Source organism: Triticum dicoccoides, chromosome 1A (genome assembly GCF_002162155.2).
Source record: "Triticum dicoccoides isolate Atlit2015 ecotype Zavitan chromosome 1A, WEW_v2.0, whole genome shotgun sequence".
Taxonomy (NCBI): Eukaryota; Viridiplantae; Streptophyta; class Magnoliopsida; order Poales; family Poaceae; genus Triticum; species Triticum dicoccoides.
This window is the reverse complement of record NC_041380.1, coordinates 430118676-430140150: the sequence shown is the minus strand read 5'-3', so window position 1 is coordinate 430140150 and position 21475 is coordinate 430118676. Positions and strand designations below refer to the sequence as shown.

Sequence of the window (21475 nt, the reverse complement as noted above, 5' to 3'; positions counted from 1 at the left end):
GCCACGTCTTCGACGAGCGGAGATCCAGTGTTGGCGCTGCTGACCTCCCCGGAGGCCGCCGCCCACCGGGAGAGCTCCTCTTCCTCCGCCGCTGTTGCGGCCATGTCCTCCACGCCCCCGACGCTGCCGGCCTCCATGGCAAGCTGTGCCTCCCTCGCCCTAGTGACGATGTAGTCTAGCTCTGCCTGGGTGGTGTCCATGATAAGCCACCGCTCGGCGTCCGCATTGACGTACACATCGATCAGGGTGTCGAAGAATTGCTACACATCCTCGACCTTCGGCTCCTTCCAGCTCGGGATAGGGCCGTGCGCATTACAGTCCGGCATCATGGCGATGATCTCGGACCGACGCGAATTGTTGCACAACGGGACCAACCCCGCTGGAAGCTTGAAAAATGGCCCCTTGAGGGCCTTGCCAACCTTTGCGGCCTCCCTTGCGGCCTTGCCGGTCCGCTCGACCTCGCCATCGTGATACACATCAAGCTGGAAAAGCCGCTGGCAGAAGTGGGCATGCGCCAGCACTGTGAAGTTGTGATCGAGGCCGGGGCGGAGTCGCATAATGTTAGCCGGGTTCGTGAAGAGCCAAGCTGGCCTACCCTTGCTGTGCAACGGGGCGATCCGGTGGCGAATGAAGTCCGCCCCGATCATCTCAAGGGTGAGTCTGGCCTGGGTGAGCTGGAGAATCCTGGTGGTGGCAACGGTGAGCCTCCAATCAGCAGCGTCGACATCGCTCCAATCGCTGCCGCAGACCGGCGGCACTCGGCGGAACTTGCAGAATTCCGGCGGGTTTTCATCTTCAATCCAGCACCACCGGCCACGCCATTCCTCCCACCTCTCCTTCACGGCACCATCCGGGTATGCCCCCTTGGATCTTGGGATCCAGGTGACGCAACCGGAGACGGCTCCTCCCGGCTGGATTCGAGGGAAGAAGTAATGGCGGAAGAGCGCCGTGTTGGGCTGCACCTCGGCAAAGCCTTCGCAAAGATGCGCGAAGAAAGCCATGCACGCCACCGCATTCGGAGTAAAATCCAAGAGGCGAAAGCCGAAGGTGCTTATAACATCGCAGAAGAAATCGGAGAAAGGAGGGCATAACCCGCAAGAAAAGTAATCAATGAAGAAGGGGTACCGATTTGAGGCAGGATCAGCGCAAGCAGCAGGAATGATGCGTGTCGCCGGGTGTCCCGAATCCTCTCCCCCCGTCTTCACTCCCCATAGGGGCTTGAAGGAGGCCCGGAGCTCTTGAACGTCAACCGTCGAGGGGAAGAAGAAGGCGGACTTCGTCCGGTCCCCCGACAGCACGCTCTCCGGCGGCTCCACCGTCCAGGCGCCCTTAGCCACCCCCTTGCCCTTGGCGAATTTGGGAGCCATGGCAACCAATAAGTTCAGAGGGCTGAGGAAGGGGGATGGCGAATCGACGGCGGCGGGCGACCGCGAAAGCTTAGGAAGGAAGGAAGAAAGGGCACAGCGGCTCTGAGATCGGAAAAGGCACGAGGGAAAAGGAGAAAGTGAGCAGCGCGCCCACAGTTATTCCTTCTTATGGGGGAAAAACGCGGGCCGCCTCCTTTCACATTAACTGTGATGTGACGCATGATCGCGGGAAGCAACCCCACGCATGCTGCCTACGTCACACACGCCTCCCCACGCCGCGCCACGCGTGGGAAGCATGGGAAGCGCAGCGTGCGAAGAGACTTACCGCGGTAAAAACCGCCCCGCCTGCCCGCGCACCGTTATTGGGCCTAGCCCAATGACGCGATTGCGCTTACGTGTGGCCCAGGCCCGGGGGCTCCTGTCGGTGTACAAAAAGAGGGGTACGCTTTTTGTACCCCTATAACTATGCACGGGCAGTCTGAGCCACGGGCACCACCACACTGAGCAAGGCAAGGGAGGTGAGCCAAGGTAAGGCCGAAGCTCAGGAGAAGCAGAACAACGCCAAGACCAAGACCACAAAGAGCAAAGGGGACGAAGAAGACCCCCCGGCAAGATCCTTGCCGGGAGGCGATTTTAGCAAACCCGGCAAGACCCTTGCCATGGTAGCTCGCCCCACACCTACCGAGTGAGTCACCCTTGAGTCCACTACCCCCATGGGGCAAGGATTCAAGAGACATCCCCGTGGTGGCATGCAGATCTCTGTGAAGACATTCGAGATCAGATACACCCTTTGGAAGATGATGATCCTTGGCAGGATCCCAGCCAAGGAGTACCACAAGGCCCCTGGCAAGAGCCTTGTCGGGGATGACAGCAGGCGCCACGGCAAGACCCTTGCCGGGGCCCCAGCAAGGCCCTTGCCAAGAACACCCATAGGGCCACCATCAGGCCCACGCCAGTCAAACCACCACCGCCGTCCGCATGCAGCTGCCGACCCAACCTGCTGGGCAGGCACCTGCATGGCGGCATGTGGATCTTTGTGGAGATCCACCACTGCGCCACCTCAGCTGCCTGCCTGCCTACATGGCACCGTAGGCGCCGATGGCCAGGGCGCGTGTCGACATGAGAGGGAGTGGCGACGGACAACACAGGGCTCTCCCCCATCCCAGATAAAGCAAGGACACCTGGGCAAGACGCATTAAATGTGCCTTGTCATGTACTGCGAGGGATAACGTCACATCACTGTACCCTTTCCACCTCCTGTGTGCCACTGTGGCACCCCCCTTTCCTATAAAAGGAGGCCCGAGGCGACCAGGAGGAGGATTCGGCTTTTTGGAGCTCCTCACGCCCCATAGCAAGCTCAAGAACACATATATACAATCCACAAAAGTAGGAGTAGGGCTTTACGCATCCCCGCGGCCCGAACCTGGATAAACGAACTGTGTGCTATCTATTTAATCCGCTCTTCTCACGACCCCACGCCCCGCAACCGTAGTAGGGATTCTTGTGATCCCATAGGTGTCGTTCCCACCGACACATTAGCTGAAGAACTCTTACAGCTGTGGAATGGAACATGTGTACGTGCATGGGATGAGCACATGGGGGAAGAATTTTACCTAAAGGCGTTGTTGTTCGTGACCATCAATGATTGGCCTGCTCTCAGTAAACATTCAGGATAGACAAACAAGGGATACCGTGCATGCACGCATTGTTTGGACGATACCGATAGTATATATTTGGCTAATTGTAAGAAGAATGTGTACCTGGGACATCGTCAATTTCTTCCGAGCAGGCATGCCGTAAGAAAGAAAGGTAAGCATTTCAAAGGTGAGGCGGATCACCGGACGAAGCCTCACCACCGTACTGGTGCTGATGTACATGATATGGTAGTCTTTGGAAAGGGTCCTGGCGGACAACCTGTTCCGAATGACGCTGACGGACGCGCACCCATGTGGAAGAAGAAATCTCTATTTTGGGACCTGCCCTATTGGAAAGACCTAGTGGTCCGCTCCGCAATCGACGTGATGCACGTGACGAAGAATCTTTGCGTGACCCTGCTTGGCTTCTTGGGCGTGTATGGGAAGACAAAAGATACACCTGAGGCACGGGAGGACCAACAACGTATGCACGGAAAAGACAACATACATCAGGGTCATGCCAGCTACGCTCTTACCAAAGAAGAGAAGGAAATCCTTTTTGAATGCCTTCTCAGTATTAAGGTACCGTCTGGCTTCTCATCGAATATAAAGGGAATAATAAATATGGCAGAGAAAAAGTTCCAGAACCTAAAGTCTCATGACTGCCACGTGATTATGACGCAACTGCTTCCAGTTGCATTGAGGGGCTTCTACCGGAAAACGCTCGATTAGCCATTATGAAGCTATGTGCATTCCTGAATGCAATCTCTCAAAAGGTAATCGATCCAGAAATCATACCAAGGTTAGAGAATGATTTGGTGCAATGTCTTGTCAGTTTCGAGTTGGTGTTCCCACCATCCTTCTTCAACATCATGACGCACGTCCTAGTTCACCTATGCGAAGAGATTAACATTTTGGTCCTGTATTTCTACACAATATGTTCCCCTTTGAGAGGTTCATGGGAGTCTTAAAGAAATATGTTCATAACCGTGCTAGGCCAGAAGGAAGCATCTCCAAGGGCCATGAAAATGGGGAGGTCACTGAGTTTTGTATTGACTTTATTCCTGACCTTAAGCCGATTGGTGTTCCTGAATCGCGGCATAAGGGCAGACTGGATGGAAAATGCACGCTAGGAGGGGATCAAATAATATGTATGGACGGACATTCTCTAACTGAAGCACACTACATAGTTCTACAGAATTCCGCCTGGGTGGCTCCGTATATGGACGAACACAAGAATTTTCTACGCTCCAAACACCCGGAGTGGTCTGATGACTGGATTACATGTGAACAAATCAGGAGTTTCTCCAGCTGGTTGCAGACACGTACCATGCATAACGCCTCTATTGAAGATGACATGTACTCGCTGTCCCAGTTACCATCTTCGAATATAATGACTTTCAAAGGGTACGAGATAGATGGTAATACATTTTACACGATCGCCCAAGATAAGAAGAGCACCAACCAAAACTAGTGGTGTCCGCTTTGATGCAACAATCAAGACAGGAACGGAAACATATTATGGTTACATAGAGGAGACATGGGAACTTAACTATGGACGTGGTTTGAAGGTCCCTTTGTTTCGGTGCAAATGGGTCAATATGACACGAGGAGGGGTAACGGAAGACCGGCAGTATGGAATGACAACAGTGGATCTCAACAATCTTGCGTATGCAGACGAACCATTCGTCCTAGCTAATGATGTGGCACATGTTTTCTATGTGAAGGATATGTCTACCAAGCCGATAAAAAGAAAAGATAAGGAAGCGAATGCATCATACGATGAGCCAAAGCGCCACATAGTTCTTTCTGGGAAGAGAAACATCGTGGGAGTGGATGACAAGACAGACATGTTAGAAGATTATGAAAAGTTTGATGAAATTGCTCCATTCACAGTGAATATTGACCCCGAGCATCCATTTAAATGAAGAAGATTTTCCATGGCTACGGCGCAAAGGGACACACGCGAAGAAAAAGTTTGACACCCAAAGATCTGGGATGTGATTGGCTTCACTATCATCACTTTCTTCTGTATTTCACACCCAGGAGGGAATCTCTGTAATAGTTATGATTTTTCCCGCTAAATGACCCTGAAATTGAAAAGCATTTCAAATGAACTCAGAAAAGGTTGAAAGTTGGCATGGTATCATAATTTCACCCACATAGCATGTGCAAAAAAGTAGAGAGGGTTACCGCAAAAACTGGATGCACTTCGTGTACAAAATGGACAATCTCTTTCGAAGTATCAGGGTTTCGGACGAAAACTCATCCGTTACAAAGGCATTTCATTTTTTAAATTACCTAAGCATTACCAAATTGAATATAATGATAAAACACACTAATATTAAACATAAGAAAAAAGAATCACTAAAAAATCTATTTTCAAAGTTAAGTTATTCACAAACTAGTGATTCACAGAAATTTCAAATAATTCAAAATTTAAACTATTCAAATTTGTAAACTACCGGCACTAACAGAAAGTTTGTAATTTTTTGTACCTAAAGAAAAAATATTCACAAAGAAACTCTAAATACAGCAAAAAAAACAACTCAAAATAAATAAAACAAAAATAAATAAAGCAAAAAAATAAGAAAATAAAAAAGCCCGCCAACTGCGCCATAGCGGCCTGCAAACGACTAGAAACCCAACCTGTTGTTGGGCAGGATGCAGGCCCGCAAAGGCCTAGTAGGCCCATAGGGCAGCACAGAACATTTAGGCCTAGTAGGCCTGCTTTGGAGAGGAGCTCGAGAGAGCTACCGCACTGGGGCTTATAAACCAGTGCGGACACCCCTTGGCTAGCGAGGTGGGACTAAACATGACGCACCGCACCCGCGCCAGCGCACCCCCTTTAGTACCGGGTGGTGGCTCAAACCGATACTAAAGGGGCGGTCTTTAGTACCGGTTGGAGCCACCACCCGGCACTAAAGGGGTGTCGTTCCCGCCGCTTGGCCTGGCCAAAATAGACCTTTAGTACCGGTTGGTGGCTTCAACCAGTACTAAAGGTTGTTCTATATATGCGCCATCGCCGTCCCTCGTCGCCACCCCCGCCGCCGTCCCCGTCCCCGTCGTCCCCGTCGCCGCGCTGCGCCCCACCCCGTCCTCCCGTCGTCCCCACCCGGCCCGTCCCCATCCCCGTCGTTGCCGCCCCGTCCCCATCCCCGTCGTCACCGCCCGTCTCCGTCCCCGTCACCGCCCGTCTCCGTCCCCGTCGCCGCCCCCCGTCGTCGTGCCTCGCCGGTGAGCTCCTGCCCCGGCCGCCATGTACCACACACACACACACACACACATTGTTATAGAAATGCTAGCAACTTTTCTGATTTTTAGTTATAGAAATATTAGAAATGTTAGTTATATAGAAATGATTTTTAGTTATAGAAATATTAGAAATTTTAGTTATATAGAAATATTAGAAATGTTAGTTATATAGAAATGTTTTTTAGTTATAGAAATATTATAAATGTTAGTTTTAGTTATAGAAATATTAGAAATGTTAGTTTTAGTTATAAAATTTAGAATTTGCATATATGAAATCACAACCCATCATTTAAAAGATGTTACTTTACTTTTGCGGCATATACTATTTGTTGTCGACGATTCTCGGCCCGCATCCTCGCCGTCAACCAGTTCGGGACTGGGCTCTGCCGGGCTGGCACTGGGAGGTGCTACCTGCAGGGGCGCGACGGTTGGTGAGGAACCCGTTCCCGGGTCCCGTCGTCGACCTTGATCTCCTTTGGTGGCGTTTGCGTGGGCCACTTTCGGGGCGGAGGGAGCCGGCCCCGCCGGAGGTGGTACGTCGCCGTGTTAGGGAGGAGGACAAGCACATCCATCGCTACATGGCTGCTATGGACGTCAGGTTCTCCAATACCTGGCAGGTTCTTTCGGGAGATCACCCGAGCTATGATCCAGTGATGGTTCCTTCACTTTGGTTGTCCACCGCTCGTGCCTCAGGAACCGCGAGTGGCCTAGATTACTCTCTAGTATTCGATCTTTATTAGCTAGCTAGCTAGTGATGTATTCGATATATAATATTCGAGATGATTTATTCGAGATTATATATATTATTCGAGATGATGTATTCGAGATTATATCTATTATTCGAGACGATGTATTCGAGATTATATTCGATGATGCTTATTATGTACTATGATTGATTCAGTTTTTCCTTATTAATTGATTGCATCCATGCATTGTAATTTGAATATATTTCTTTTGGATTAGTTAAATAAAACCTATGGCGGACAATACCGGCAGAGAGGGAGAAGAGGCCATGTTCAATATCATATGCAATGCTCGCGGGCCAGATGATGATCAGAATGAAGAAAATTATGACGGCTCCGAATATCTAAACAACACTGGGAAGGGTGATATGATATTCGATCGCGACGACCGAATTGATGAAGTCATGAACTATGAACATGACAAAGAAAATGTTGATCTTGAAACAACAAAGACCGGCGAGGTATATTTATATAAGCAGGCATTTGGTGATCATCACATGTTTTAAATGACTTGAACATATATATTAGTGAATCGATCTTTCTTCTTTCAGCCATCCGGATCGAGCAAATCTTCAGGCAGCAGGACAGTACGAGGCCTGAACAAAAAGTTGAAGGAGGGCGTAAAGTACAATATCGAGGCCATCAAACCTAATGGCGAACATTAGCGCCTAAGAAGATTGCGGACAAGTTCATTTGTCAGTGCGGAATTCTTGTGAAGGACCAACTCCCGATCTCCCTTCAAGAATGGAGAGAGCCAGCAAAGCCACGTCCAGATCTTACTTTTGTCGACGACAGACAAAAACTTCTGCTTTGGGAAATGCTCATGGAACATTTCACCCTACTAGATCATTTCACAGATGAAGATGTAGAGAAAGTCAAGGACGCTACTCTTAGGAAGATGGCGGTTGCATTCAACAACCAAAAGAATCATGTATGGGACCAGTACGTCAAGGGAGGAAAGAAGACTCCAGTATTCAAGGGAACACTAGAGAAGCAAAGTGCTCATTGGGATGATTTCATGAAATTCAAGGAATCAGAATTATCTAAGGAACGGTCGAGAATAAACAAGGCCAATGCCGCAAAAAAGGATAAGTTCCATAAGTTGGGGCCAGGTGGCTACGCGGTGGCAATGCCTAAGTGGGATAAGTCTGAGAAAGAGGTGGAGGATGCAGGTGTCACTCCAGAAACATTGAGCTGGCCCCCCAGGTGTAGGACTTGGTTCTATGCGCATGGGGGGAGTTGGACCTAAAGACAGGCAAACTTTCGAAGAAGGCATGTCTGGACGAAGCCGAAGATAAGCACTTGTTGCAATAGAAGAGGCTCGATCGGGGGTGTTCCAGCCCAACAGAGAAAATGATGAGCTTACGCGTGCCCTCGGAAATCCTGAACACCCGGGAAGAACATGAGGCAAGGGCGCTATTCCGTGGTATGAGGGGTTTTCGGACTGGAACGCCGACTACAGAACCCGTGCGAGAAAGAAGATTGCGGAGGAGAAGAAAAGGATGATGGAGGAGGAGCAGAGGAAGTTGGACTATGAACGCCTTCAAGGCCTAGAATCAACGCACGCGGACTTGGCAGTAAAATTCTAGCGGCAGTAGGAGCAGATCGACTCAGTTTGCCAGTAAAGGGGGTCTTAGCAGCTGCAGCAGATAGCGGATGATCCAGCATTGGATAGCACCGTCCCATCCATGCCGAGAAGCAGCGTGGGTTCCGCCCCGGGTGACGCAATGCTGGATAGATACCCCGTGGATGACATCATGGAGAACACTAACTGCGAGCTACACTTCAAAATGAAGAACATATCCATGAAGGTGGCGGACACCGTTGCTTTTACAAATCCCCCCGAGGCAACCTTCCATTGCAACCCAATTCCAGTGGGCTATGCTCGTGTCTTGGTTGATGAGGTGGTGGACCAATATTCGGGGCTAGAGCTTGACATTCCTCGAGGTGACGAGGAGCACGCAATGGGAGAGGCCAAACATCGTATCATCCTATGGGGAAAGGATTTCATCATCTTTCGAAGGCCACCGACACTGAGTCAGCAGACTCCCGCTCCTCCAAGTCCACCAACGTGTCAGGCCACTCCTCCTCCTCCAAGTCTGGCAAAGCGTCAGGCCACTCCTCCTCCAAGTCCGACACAGCGTCAGACCACTCCTCCTCCAAGTCCGGCAAAGCGTCAGGCCACTCCTCCTCCAAGTCCGGCACAGCTTTAGGCCACTCCTCCTCCTCCAACTCAGCCACGTCAGCCGTCTCCGCCGCCTCAGCAATGACGGAAGAGAACTGCCGCATCTATGGTGCGTAGCCATACAAGTCGAGGTAGTACTGGAGGTATAGGCAGAGGCAAGCGATTTCAATATGGTCCAAGCAGCCTCGCGCCTCTTCCGCAGAGGCCTTACAAGAAGTCCGAGGAGGAAAGCGCAGCCATTTCGAAGGCCGAGGTGGAAGCCCATTTTGCACCAAAACTGCCACCGCCGCCAAGGGAGAAAGTGCCTAAGGAAAACATTGACCACTTCATTCGTATGGCTAGAGCACCAGCTCCCAAGCCTGTTGATACAGACTATGAGCGCCACCTCAGGAAGTTAAATCGATCACGTCTACAGAAAGAGGCGAGCTCGAGCTCGAGCAAATCAGCTGGCAAAAGGAGCGGTAAAACCGTTCCCCAGCTGGGAGAACAGGCGGCGCAATCAATCCCCCCACTTGTTGTGCCAATAACACATGATAGTACACGCGCCCAATATTATTGTGGGCAAACTATTAACGTTCCCGGGCTGGGCAATATGGTAATAACCGAGGAGCATATTAAGTAGGCTGAAAGGCTCATGATCACTATTGGACAACTCCTGGATATCGAGCCCAGATCTCTGATTAGAGAGGAGGAAATAAAACAGAAATATGTCTGGGGCCAACCTTTGGTCGAGCCAGATGAGGTCAAGAAGCTCCCAACGAGGATGTATGAATTGCATCAATGGTACATGGACATTACCAAGATTTCCAATCGAGAGTCCCTCATGGTGAATGTCAAGAAGGATCATTACTTCCATGAGAAAGCTGTGTCCATTGAGTATTCAGAACTATTTCAGTTATACAATCAAGACGCACATGACAAATCTATCGTCAGTTGCTATTGTCTGTAAGTTACTTCTTTCTGTAATTTAAGTCTCAAGCTAGCTGTAGTGATCATTTTGATCCATCATTACCTGTAATTATCCTCACTATATTCTTTTCTGTGGTATTATGCAGGATGAAGATGTATGAAATAAAAAAAGGTGGACGCTATGGCATTGGATTCATTGACCCAAATCCCATTAATGAATACACATGGAAATTAGATGCATATTATGAAAAAAGTGTAGAGGAAAGCATGCTAGAGTTCTTCAAGCGCCTCAATACCAATGAAGATATACTACTTCCTTACAACTTCGAGTGAGTCACACTGTCTTGTACTACAAATTCTGTTTTTGCCTACTAGCTAGCTACATGTTTTTGCTTACATATGCCCGCTTAATTAAGACATGCAAACGTGTGTGCATGCAAATTTTACTGGATCTTGTTAATCATTAAAGTTGATGAAGGAACAGTTGAAATACTAGACTCACTACTTAAAAAAAGCAAGTGATTACACCATCTTGTTTGGGATAGTCAACATGTAATTCAATCATTATTAACTATATCTCGGCCTATTTAGTTCATCATTTCCTGATATGAACTATTTAATAACCCCTTTATTCATTTTCTTTGTCGACGGGCAGGGCTTGGGCAAAGTTCATCAGCGTCACTCCAGGCCAATGGAAACGAAAGTTGAAATGGTATCGACCCAAGGTAAGTAATTAAGTAGTACTAGCTAGCTGGCTGCCATCTCTTTAATTATCATGCTTGATTAATTATTATCTGATCAAATTCCATTCTCGTAAAGGTCCTAAAGCAAGCACCGGGGAATAATCTGTGTGCATATTACGTTTGCGAGAACATTCGCATGATGGCGTCCAAAAGGAGCAGATCTCAAAGACAGGACTGGGTACGTTTGTCAGAACACTATTCACAATTTTTACACCATTATCGACATCTAGTCACACAACTAATACACATGCATATTGATCTCCTTCTAAACAGTTCAGAGAGGTGCGGGAGCAGCTCCTAACAGAGGAGCGCATAGAAGCAATTCAAGAGGAAATAGCAGGATTTTTGCTTGACCAGGTCTTAGATCCCAAAGGAGAATACTATTACCCGCTACCGCCCCCATGAACCACTTCCAATTGTCATCGTGCTCCGAAGGCACCAATTAGGCTAATGCCACTGGCTCCGAAGGCACCGATTAGGAGAAATTGTATATAGCTAGCTAATTGTATATATATACATGTGTGTATATATGTGTGAATTAATGGTGGTTGTGAGACATTCGATGATATATATATATATATATATATATATATATATATATATATATATATATATATATATATATACGAAAAAGAATTAAATGTAAAACACAAAATTAAATGAAAAAGAAATCATAAACCCAAAACCCGCCAACCTTTTAATACCGGTTGGTGTCACCAACCGATACTAAAGGGCTCCCTGCCCCCGGAGCTGGCTCGTGCCACGTGGTTGCCCTTTAGCACCGGTTCGTGCTGAACCGGTACTAAAGGGGGGGCCTTTAGTGCCCATACTTTAGTGTCGGTTACCGAACTGGCACTAAAGGGCCTTACGAACCGGTGCTATTGCCCAGTTCTGCACTAGTGATACATGCTCAAATATGTTACCTATTCTCTAGAACAGCGCTAATTCCAAAATAAGCAACGCAAAGCATGTACATTACCCATAGATGGTATGACCCGAAGGTGAAAATCACGGTATTTGCGTTGACTTGGCCTCTCTGAATAGCCAACTCCTTGACCCACTCTTTCACAATCTGCATTTCAAACATGCATATTGTTCACCAGACGATAAATTACCAAAAGGTAACACCAACTCGCATATGGCAGGAGGAAACAACCACCTTATCAAGCTTCCCCAGCACCTCTTCTTGCCTGGCGGCCTCCTCCTTGCTCTTTTATAGACCCAGCTGGGCCAAAAGCTGCAATTTTGATCAACGAGCAAGGCTTCAATCGGTTCATCTAGTACTTGGTTGAAATAGGAAGGTGAAGAAGACCAGAATATACGAGTTCTGTGGAGTGTTTTTTTCCAGCTCACCATAGAGAATTTGTAGCTGGTAAACTTGGTTGGTGACACATATGATTGTGAAGTTTTTGGTATTTCACCAAGTTTTAGGCTAAAGCTAGACCCAAGTTCTATCTGAAGTCTGAACTGACAAGTTATAATAAGCTCAAGACTGCAGTGACTTTATTCATCCCTATCCAGTATAGTCTACTAGTGCAGAAGTGAATTTGTTGTCAAAATTTACTTGGTTGTAAGCGGGAGGTGACGAACGCCAGAACTATACAACCTGATAGCCCAAGATTCAGATGTTATATGCCATTCATGTTGCTCAGGGGAACTTGGATCAGAAGTTCAGAACCCAAGATTCAGATGGCATGATGTTCGTGACTCCTAGCGAAACGAGAGCGCACTAGAAACGATAGGGAGGGAGCGGGTGTTACATAGCTCACTTGGGAAACGAAGAAGTGGCCGGATGCACGCAGGAGACGATGATACGAAGCGCTCAACTTGGCAGCGCCGGTGGGAATGGTGACTCTAGCAGCTCTAGCACTGCTGCTGTGCATCTCCATGACCTCCATGGATGGGTGCACCACCGCTCAGTATATGGTGGGCGGGCTCGATGCGTGGGGGGTGCCGCCGTCCAGCAAGCCAGACGTGTACGTGCGGTGGGCCAAGTATGTCCCCATAAAGCTCAGCGACGCCCTCTTCTTCCTCTACCCGCCCAGCAAGGATAGCGCCGTGCAGCTCACCGCCAAGGCCTTCACCGCCTACGACGTGTCTGACCCGCTGCTCAAGCTGGAGGACGGCAACTCCGTCTTCAACCTCACCAAGACCGGGCGGGCCTACTTCAGCAGCGTCGGTGAGGAGGGTTGGGGAAGGAGCTCACCACGGCTCCATGACCTGGATCTGGTGTGAGGGAGGGGGAAGGGGGCTCGCTGTGGTCGGGAGGGAGAGGAAGAGGCGGGCGGCCGGGGCTTCCCGATCTAGATCAAAGTCGAGGAGGTGGGTGGGTGTGTCAGGAGGAAGGGGAGGGGAGAGAATGTGACTAGAGGGAGGGGATAAGGGGTGATAGCAATGGCGCACTGGTAGGGGGTGTGCCATATGTATAGATAGCAATGGCGCATCTCTTACTGGTGCGCCATTACTAGTTAAAATAACTAATGGCACAATTTCCCCTCATGCGCCACTGCTAAGTCTGGGGAGGTGTGTGGGGCCAGGACAAAACTAGTAATGGTGCACCACAGACCAGGTGCGCCATTAGTAATATGGCCACTAATGGCGCACCACATACATGGTGTGCCATTAATGTCCATATTAGCTATAGCCATTTTTGTAGTAGTGAGAGGAGCAAGGAAGGAGAAGAAGCGGAAGAGGCAGAGGAAGGATGGGCGATCGAGGGCTCCGCCCCCTCGCATTTATACCAGGAGAAGGCCAACCAGCGCCGCCCACGATCACGTGTAATGATGGTTTTCCTTGCATGTCGCAGGGACTTGTCAAGTCGGGCAGTTACCGAGGTAGCGAGGGGAAGCGGAGACGCCCACATCCAATCAACCGCCACGCGTCGACCAAGGCCACAGGATATTGGGGACCGTGGCGATCCGCACTTGACCTTTGGCTTCTCCTCGAAGCCAAGCCCGAGCGCGCCTTGGGCCGAGGGCTACTATCGACATTCTGGGAACGGGGGTCCCCAGACTTGCCTAACTGCGGCCCACGGCATGGCTTTGCTAGCAGGCCTGTACGACCCATCTTCATCAACAAGGAATCAAGACCCTCGTGAGGGGCCAAGCCTCGTGAGGCGGATGACACAAGACCTCCTCAGGAGTGGTCTCACCAGGATGGCTCGTGAGGGGCGGAGAGTTCAAAGCCAGGCAAACCTCGCGAGGTTCTCGTGATGTGAGCCATCACGATCGAGACCAGGCGGGCGCCAGCGCGCGCAGCATCCTTGTTTCCTCTTTGGTGCTTAGGGGGCAAGTGCATGCGTGGAGTACTGAGGCATCAAGCAAAGATTTCCATATTGGTGCAATAAGACCAAGACCAGAAGGACAGCAAGACGGAGGTCACTATGGATCCCAAGACGGCGTCACCACCAGAGCCATTAGCAGGCGAAGACTGCTTTTTTAGGATAGCTTGTACTAGCTATCCCCTTTCAAATTGGCCGTTGTTGGCTCCCTTCCCGCTCAATATTTGGGGAGAGGACTAAGGCTGCTATAAATAGAACTAGCCACCACCGTAGCATGGGAGGGGAGGGATCTAAGATTGGAGCCACCACATCCTTGGCGGCACACCCACCAAGCACAAGAACACCTCAACCTTAAGAGGCTGTTCTTCCCCTTGTACTATTCATCCTCGTCCCAAGAGGCAATCCACTACCACACTGGAGTAGGGTATTACACCACAACAGTGGCCCGAAGCAGTATAAATCTTGTGTCCTTTGGGTTGCGAGTTTGTTGAGTTAGTTTGTGAGATCTTAGCTAAGTTAGGATGTGGATCGATAGGGGGGATATCTTCGCGCGCACCCCAGTGTTCTAACCTTAAGGGTTTTGTCAGAACCCGTGATCCAACACTTTATCCCAGTGAAAAGCACTTATACGAGTGCGAATTTGGCCAAGATATATATGACCAGGATCGTATGTCTACATGGAGTTCCGAGAACCATTGTATCGGATAGAGGAACACAATTTACTTCAAAGTTTTGGCACTAGCTACACCAGACCTTGAGCACCAGGCTATAGTTCAGTACAGCTTTTCATCCATAGACCGCGAGAGTCAATCAGATTCTGGAGGACGTGTTGAGAGCTTGTGCGCTAGATTATGGATCTAGTTGGGATGATAATTTACCTTACACAGAGTTCTCATAGAACAATAGCTACCAAGCTAGTTTGAAAATGGCACCCTTCGAAGCCTTGTATGGAAGGAGTTGCAGGACACCATTAATGTGGGATGAAGCTGGAGACTGTCAGTTGTTTGGACCCGATTTGATCAAAGAGTCCGAAGAGAAGGTTAAGTTGATTCGAGATAGAATGAAGGTAGCTCAGTCCAGACAGAAGAGTTATGCAGACTCAAAACGCAAGGAGGTAGTCTATGAAATTGGAGATAGAGCATATCTTCGTGTGTCACTTCTGCGAGGTGTTAAACATTTTGGAGTTAAGGGAAAGTTAGCCCCAAGATTTGTAGGACCATACCGAGTTTTGGAATGTATGGGAGAAGTAGGCTACAAGTTGGAGTTACCCGAAGGACTGTCAGGAGTTCATGATGTGTTTCACATTTCCCAGTTGAAGAAGTGCCACGCAGAGATGGCCGATATCCCTTTGAGAGACACAGTGCCCCTGGAAGCAATTCAGTTGGATAGTGATCTGACCTATGAGGAGAAACCAGTCAAGATTCTCGAGTTTTCCAGCCGAGTCACACGCAGTAAGGTTATCAAGTTTTGCAAAGTTCAGTGGAGCCACCATACGGAGGATGAAGCCACCTGGAAACGAGAGGATGATCTACGGAAAGACCACCCACACCTATTTTCTAGCCAACCCGAATCTCGAGGGCGAGATTCACCTTAAGGGGGGTAGGTTTGTAACATCCCAAATTTCCAATTTGGAATGTTATACATAGGTCATCTTATGCATATCATATTTTATTTGCATTTTGGTTTTGTGATCCTAAAATCCTAATCCACTCAAGGACCCACGGCGAGAGTTGGGGATTTTTTTCATATTTGAATTATTTTTTCAAATATTGAAAAATGGATCATTTTGGTTTTATTATTTTTCTCTTCGAAAATAATCCATCTTAAAAATATATGAGAGGAGATAATATGACTTCTCCAAAGTAAATAAAATATTGGAGGAAAAATGTTAAAATCAAATAAATTATTTTATTTGAATTTTGTTGCTATTTTATTTGAATTAGAAAAATATGCATTTTTTCAAAATTGCATTTTTAGGCCAAGAAAATGTTCACTTTGTTCTAAATATTTTATTTAGACGGTGAAAATTTGTTTTGGCATTTTTAGATTTTTATTTATTTAATTAGGAGTTTTTCTCAGCAGAATCATTTAAAAAAATTTTGAACCGACTTACGGGCCGTGCCCGAGCCGGACTCCGTCCGGCCAGGCCTTTATAGGGCGAGTCCCGAGGCCGCCCCCAGCCCACCAGCCGCCGCCCTAACCCTAACGCTGACCCTAGCCGCGCTGTGCCGCCGCCTTTCCCCACCACCGCGTTGGATCTCGCCAGAGCCTCCGCTGTTGACCCCATTGACCGGTCGGTTTTTTCTCGGTTAACCACGATTTTTTTTCTAGTTTGCTGGTTTATTTTCTTAGATAGGTTTTTCATCGGTTTATTTACTTAGCGGATGTTCGTCCATTCGTTTGTTTTAACGAACGTTGTTCGCCGGTTAGGTTCAGACAGCGAACGTTCGTTCGTTAGTTTTTTCTTTTTATTTTATTTTTCAGCCAGGGACCTATCCGCAATTATTTTTATCACAGATTATCCCCTGATCTTCAAACCCTCACCGTTTCTTAACCTTTTGTCCAAATTCTGTGAAACTAATGCCAAAATATTCGTCTCGAACCCCTCTTTATGTTTAATCGACTTGAACAAGGTTTTTGACAAATTAAAATTTCGTTGCAAGCAGATTTGTATTCGAAGTTCTTTTGACCGTAGTTTTAGTTCCGTACCTCCGTTTTGTTCGAATCTTTTTGCAAATCGAACCTCTTCAGTTGAACTTTTAGATTTGATCTTCTTATCTGAAGTTTTACCCTTGCATATTTGCTTGAGTGCTTATGTATGCTATTGTTTGTTTGCGATAGAATTCTCGGAGTGCGCAGCATGCTACTATGAGTCACTAGGTTTTGTGGATCATCAGCAAGGCAAGTAACACATTGGTCATGCCCCTTTATTGCCTAGTTTTATGCATTAGTTGCAACCCTCAAACGTTGCATGAGTAGAATCTCTTAACATGTCGGTTTGGGAAGTAGATGATGAGGTAGAACCTATTTCCCTTTTATTGTCAAATCTTGGGAGTTACTTCTACTTTATGATTATATTGACATGCTATGCTCGTAGACGTGGTTTGGGTTTGAGTGTATCCGTGACAGATGTGAGATTATTAATTAATGGTTTACTTAAGGTGGCTACTTAAATACACATCTGGGTGGATTGGTTGCGGGAACCTCGAGAATCCAGGGTTGTCCTAGGATATCTCGGAGTACCCGTATGATCATCCTATGGTTCGCCACCCAGGCTCAAAGGGATCATAAGATTATTCATGCTAGAAACTTCCATGTGCAGCCACAAGATATTATGGGATCTAGCATAGTTGAGTATGTTGCATGACCTCTTTCACTGGTGGGCTAGTAGATGTAGGGGAAAGTAGGTGTAACTGTCCACCTAGAGTAAAGAGTAAATGTTTATGAAAGACTATGTCTCGGTCATCCGTTTCTCAAACATTATGTAGTGAGAGAAATCCAACAGAGGAGATCGAATCTTGTGGGGAAAAGTGCGCAAACCTTTGCAGAGTAAACAAACTAATCATGGTTAGCCATGTCCCCGGTTATGGACATCTTGAGTATCTGGTTCTTGGAGTATCATGTTGATCTCATCACTCTAAATTAATATGTTGGGTTGTTAATACTGCTTAATGGGGATTGAGTTGGAGGAACCTTCTCAATGATTTCAGCAAACTTTGTAGTTAAATAAAATATATTCCTTTGTTGTAGGGAAAAATTGGCTTTTCACACAAACACTACAACCATAGAGCCTCCAACAGCCATATATGCATGTAGTGATAGGATTTACTTGTTTCATTGCTCTACTATGTAATATTGCCAGCATATTCCATGTGCTGACCCATTTTCAGGCTGCAATATATCATGTTGCAGACTTTTCAGACGAGGAGTAAGGTGCGCTAGGTCGTTGTCATGAACTCAACTATGCTGTTGGAGTTGATGGACTCACTTTATCTTCCATGCCTTCCGGTGTTATCGTATTTAGATGGACTTAAGCCATATTAATGTATTAAGTTCTCTCTTGATACTATCGATGTAATAAGTGTGCGATTTCTACTTTGTTATAAATCCTTCGAAGTATTGTGTGTGTCAGCATTACCAATCCAGGGATGACACTTAAGCACAGAGACTTGACCGTTTGAGGTTGGGTCGGTACAAGATGGTATCAGAGCACACGTTGAATGTAGGATACGACCACTAATATAAGCCATAGGTCACTCTTCTCTACCCATTTCTGACTTCTCTCCATTTTCTACTCTATAGGATGGCGGACACAAGGAACAAGTTTGCATAGCCGGATGAAGACACACCTTTTGGATGACACTTGAAGGAAGTCACTAGGTACTTGAACATTGGAATACCAAGTTTCACCGGGACCTACACCGCCACTTTACCAAAAGAGGAACGTTGGATGATTTGAGTTCAAGTTCCTGGACATCCACTAGGCATCAAAGTTCGCAACCAGTGATCATAAAGCGCAACGAAGAAGCAGATTACAAAAACTATGCACCATTGTAGCGTAACAAAATAATACTAAACTGAGACCACTTCGAAGATAGTTCAAGAAAGGTTAGCCTTGCGCGGGAACTGCTGCGCAAGCTGCTGAGCAAGGCTGTGAGACCGGCCTAGCATGTCGGTCATAGCTTCCAGGTGTAGCTGTTTAGCAATGAGGTTCTCATTGGTGTTCTCCGCAAACTTTCTTCACTACAAGAAATATGTCAACTTGTGACCCTCACTATTGGTCGCTGAAAGGTCATAGTTTTTCATTTGTGACCTTTTTGTGACCAAAAACAGAAGGTCAAAAGCGGGCGGTCGTAAACTGCAATTAACGGCCTTCTCTGTGAGAAGTTCATAGACGTTTACGAACAAAACAAAAGGTCGTTGAACCCATGACCTTTTGTTTTGGTCACTAGTTGTCTGCCCAAGCCACGTCCGATCTGACGTGGCAATCTGACGTGGCAAAATTGCGACCAATTGAAAAGGTCACTGACAAGATTCAGCCCGGTCCAATTAGGTGTTTTACATGGGCCGAGCCCATTAATTTAGCCTTTTTAGTATTTATTTTTTCTGTCAACTATTGATCGACTTCATGGGCCAACCCCAACATTACAGCCTTTTTATTTTTGGGCCATGGCCTTTTTATCTCAAGAGTTTCATTTTTCGTTTTTAAATGGGTCAACTAGTCAGGTGGGTCCCTGTTGTCGGGTTCTGGTAACGGGGTCCCATTTGTCAGGTTGTGGTAACTGGGTCCCACCTATCAGGCTCAGTCTTTATATTTCAACTACTATTTAACCTGGCAGAGGTAGAAAACACACATGATACTCCAAATAAGAGCAACCAGATCATGTAGTACAATGGCAATCACAATAATGACTACAAGTGTAATATAGTACCATGAAGTCACAAAACTACAAATTAGGCACCCGCTCCTTCCATAGCAACCAAAAACTAGGCACCCGCTTGCGTCATGAACAACATGCCAAAATAGTTGGATGACCATAGACAGATGAACAACATGTCAGACTCGCTGGACAACCATAGTCGGGCTGGGAACAAACAAAATGGTTCCTCATTCGCACTATTACATGAATCAGTATAGAAGAACCAGAAAAACTGTGGCAAATAACAATATGCCGGACTCGCTGGACAACCATAGTCGGGCTGGGAACAAACAAAACGGCAACATGCCTTCCTCGGTCGCCCTGTTACATGAATCGGTAGAGAAGAATCAGAAAAACTGGGGCAAATATATTATGAATAGACCATTCAAGAAAAGGATAGTTATTTAGAATAATAACACAAACTGAGCTAGTACCATGCTTTTTCTTCTCCAGCTAGTTAAAATGAGATACTCTCACACAAGAAAACAGAGACACAATATGAAAGCTAATAGTAGGGATGCCACAGCTTAAATGAGCAAGCTATTTTGTTTTTGAGAAACAAAAAATGCACCAGTAATTTTTCAGAAGGTAATAGAACTTCTATGCACACATTTAGATAGAAACAAGGGCTTGAACTATACACATTAATTAGAACAGGATCGCCAAACACCAATATAGGCTAGAATGAAAAAAACCATGGAGGTAGTAGTGGTCGCCCACGTAGATAAACATGGAAAAGAAAACATGATTTCAGTGAAATTAAAATTGTCGATGTAAGTTGAATAACAGTGCAGCATGTAAGTGCATCTAGTGCCACCCCTAGTTGGTTTTGGAGTATTGACGACAAACCTAGTTGAGGGACTAATGTGTTTGTGAGAATTGCAGGATAACACAGGTAGAAGTCCCTCATTGATTTGGTTTTCCTACCAGAGATGACCCCTAAAAATGTATGAAGACATTGAAGTCAAAGGTGGTATATGAAGATATTCACATTGAAGACTATGACAAGAGAAGACACCACCGTACTGTTAAGTGGGGTCCAAGAGAACCAGTCAGAATGACTGAAGTGATGCCTAACCATAACCTATATCTTCGAGTGAAGACTATGAGAGCAAATCTTGTCCAGAGTCGGACAAGCCAGCTTTGCTTGTAGCCCAAGTAAAGTTGTCGTGTGAGTTTGAAATCTGACCGTTGGAACACGTGTCAGTTCCTTAGTGACCCAGGGTCATTTCGGACAAATCAGGTCAGGTTGCCAAGTGGCTATAAGTAGCCCACCCCCTACAACCATAAACGGTTGGCTGCTCAGATTGAGAGTACGGCTTTTGTCGTTTGAGAGCAACCCACCTCGAAGCCTTTGAGAGAGAATTCCTTGCGAGGATAAAGCCCTAACCACCCAGAGCCAAAGAGAATTAGGCATCACTTAAGTCTTCTTGTCTGTGTGATCTGAAGACTTATTACACTTGAGGACTGTGCATCCTCCAGCCGGTTAGGCGTCGCGTTCTGAGCATCCAAGAGACATTGTGGATTGCCGGTGAACAAAGTCTGTGAAGGTTTCGGAGTCTACCTTGAAGACTTACCAGAGTGATTGGGCGAGGTCTGTGTGACCTTAGCTCAAGGCGATTACGGTGAGGACTGGGTGTCCTGAGCTGCGTGTTTAGGACTGGGTGTCCGGGACTGTGTGTCCTAAGGTTTAAATACCTAGCCGCCCTAACCAGACGTACAGTTGTCACAACAACTGGAACTGGTCCAACAAATCATTGTCTTTAACGAGTCACTGGTTTCATCTTCCCTTCCCTTTACTTATTGTTACTCCTTGTGAAGTCATTGTATGTTTGCACTATCTTTTGTCTTCACTGAGTGACTGCGTGTTCTGTTTGGCTTCACAATATCTTCCTACCTGATCCTTACTACATTGCTGCTATTAGTCATTGTGCTTTCA

General features: G+C 47.0%; 1 protein-coding gene across 1 annotated transcript; it reads left to right on the top strand.

Annotated features, from left to right (window-relative positions):
- The first annotated feature begins 9265 nt into the window (after positions 1 to 9265).
- LOC119353531 lies at positions 9266 to 13071 on the top strand. The gene is made up of 2 exons (XM_037620153.1): positions 9266 to 9293; positions 12671 to 13071. Exons 1-2 carry the CDS (start codon positions 9266 to 9268, stop codon positions 13069 to 13071), a joined length of 429 nt encoding a protein of 142 aa, XP_037476050.1.
- Positions 13072 to 21475: the final 8404 nt, after the last annotated feature.

What these genes read in the sequence shown, in the direction of transcription:
- LOC119353531 (XM_037620153.1), top strand. Translation starts at nt 9,266, where the DNA reads ATGACGGAAGAGAACTGCCGCATCTATG. An exon ending in AGAGAACTGCCGCATCTATG is followed by an intron (nt 9,294 to 12,670) that starts GTGCGTAGCCAT and finishes TCAACTTGGCAG; the next exon opens with CGCCGGTGGGAATGGTGACT.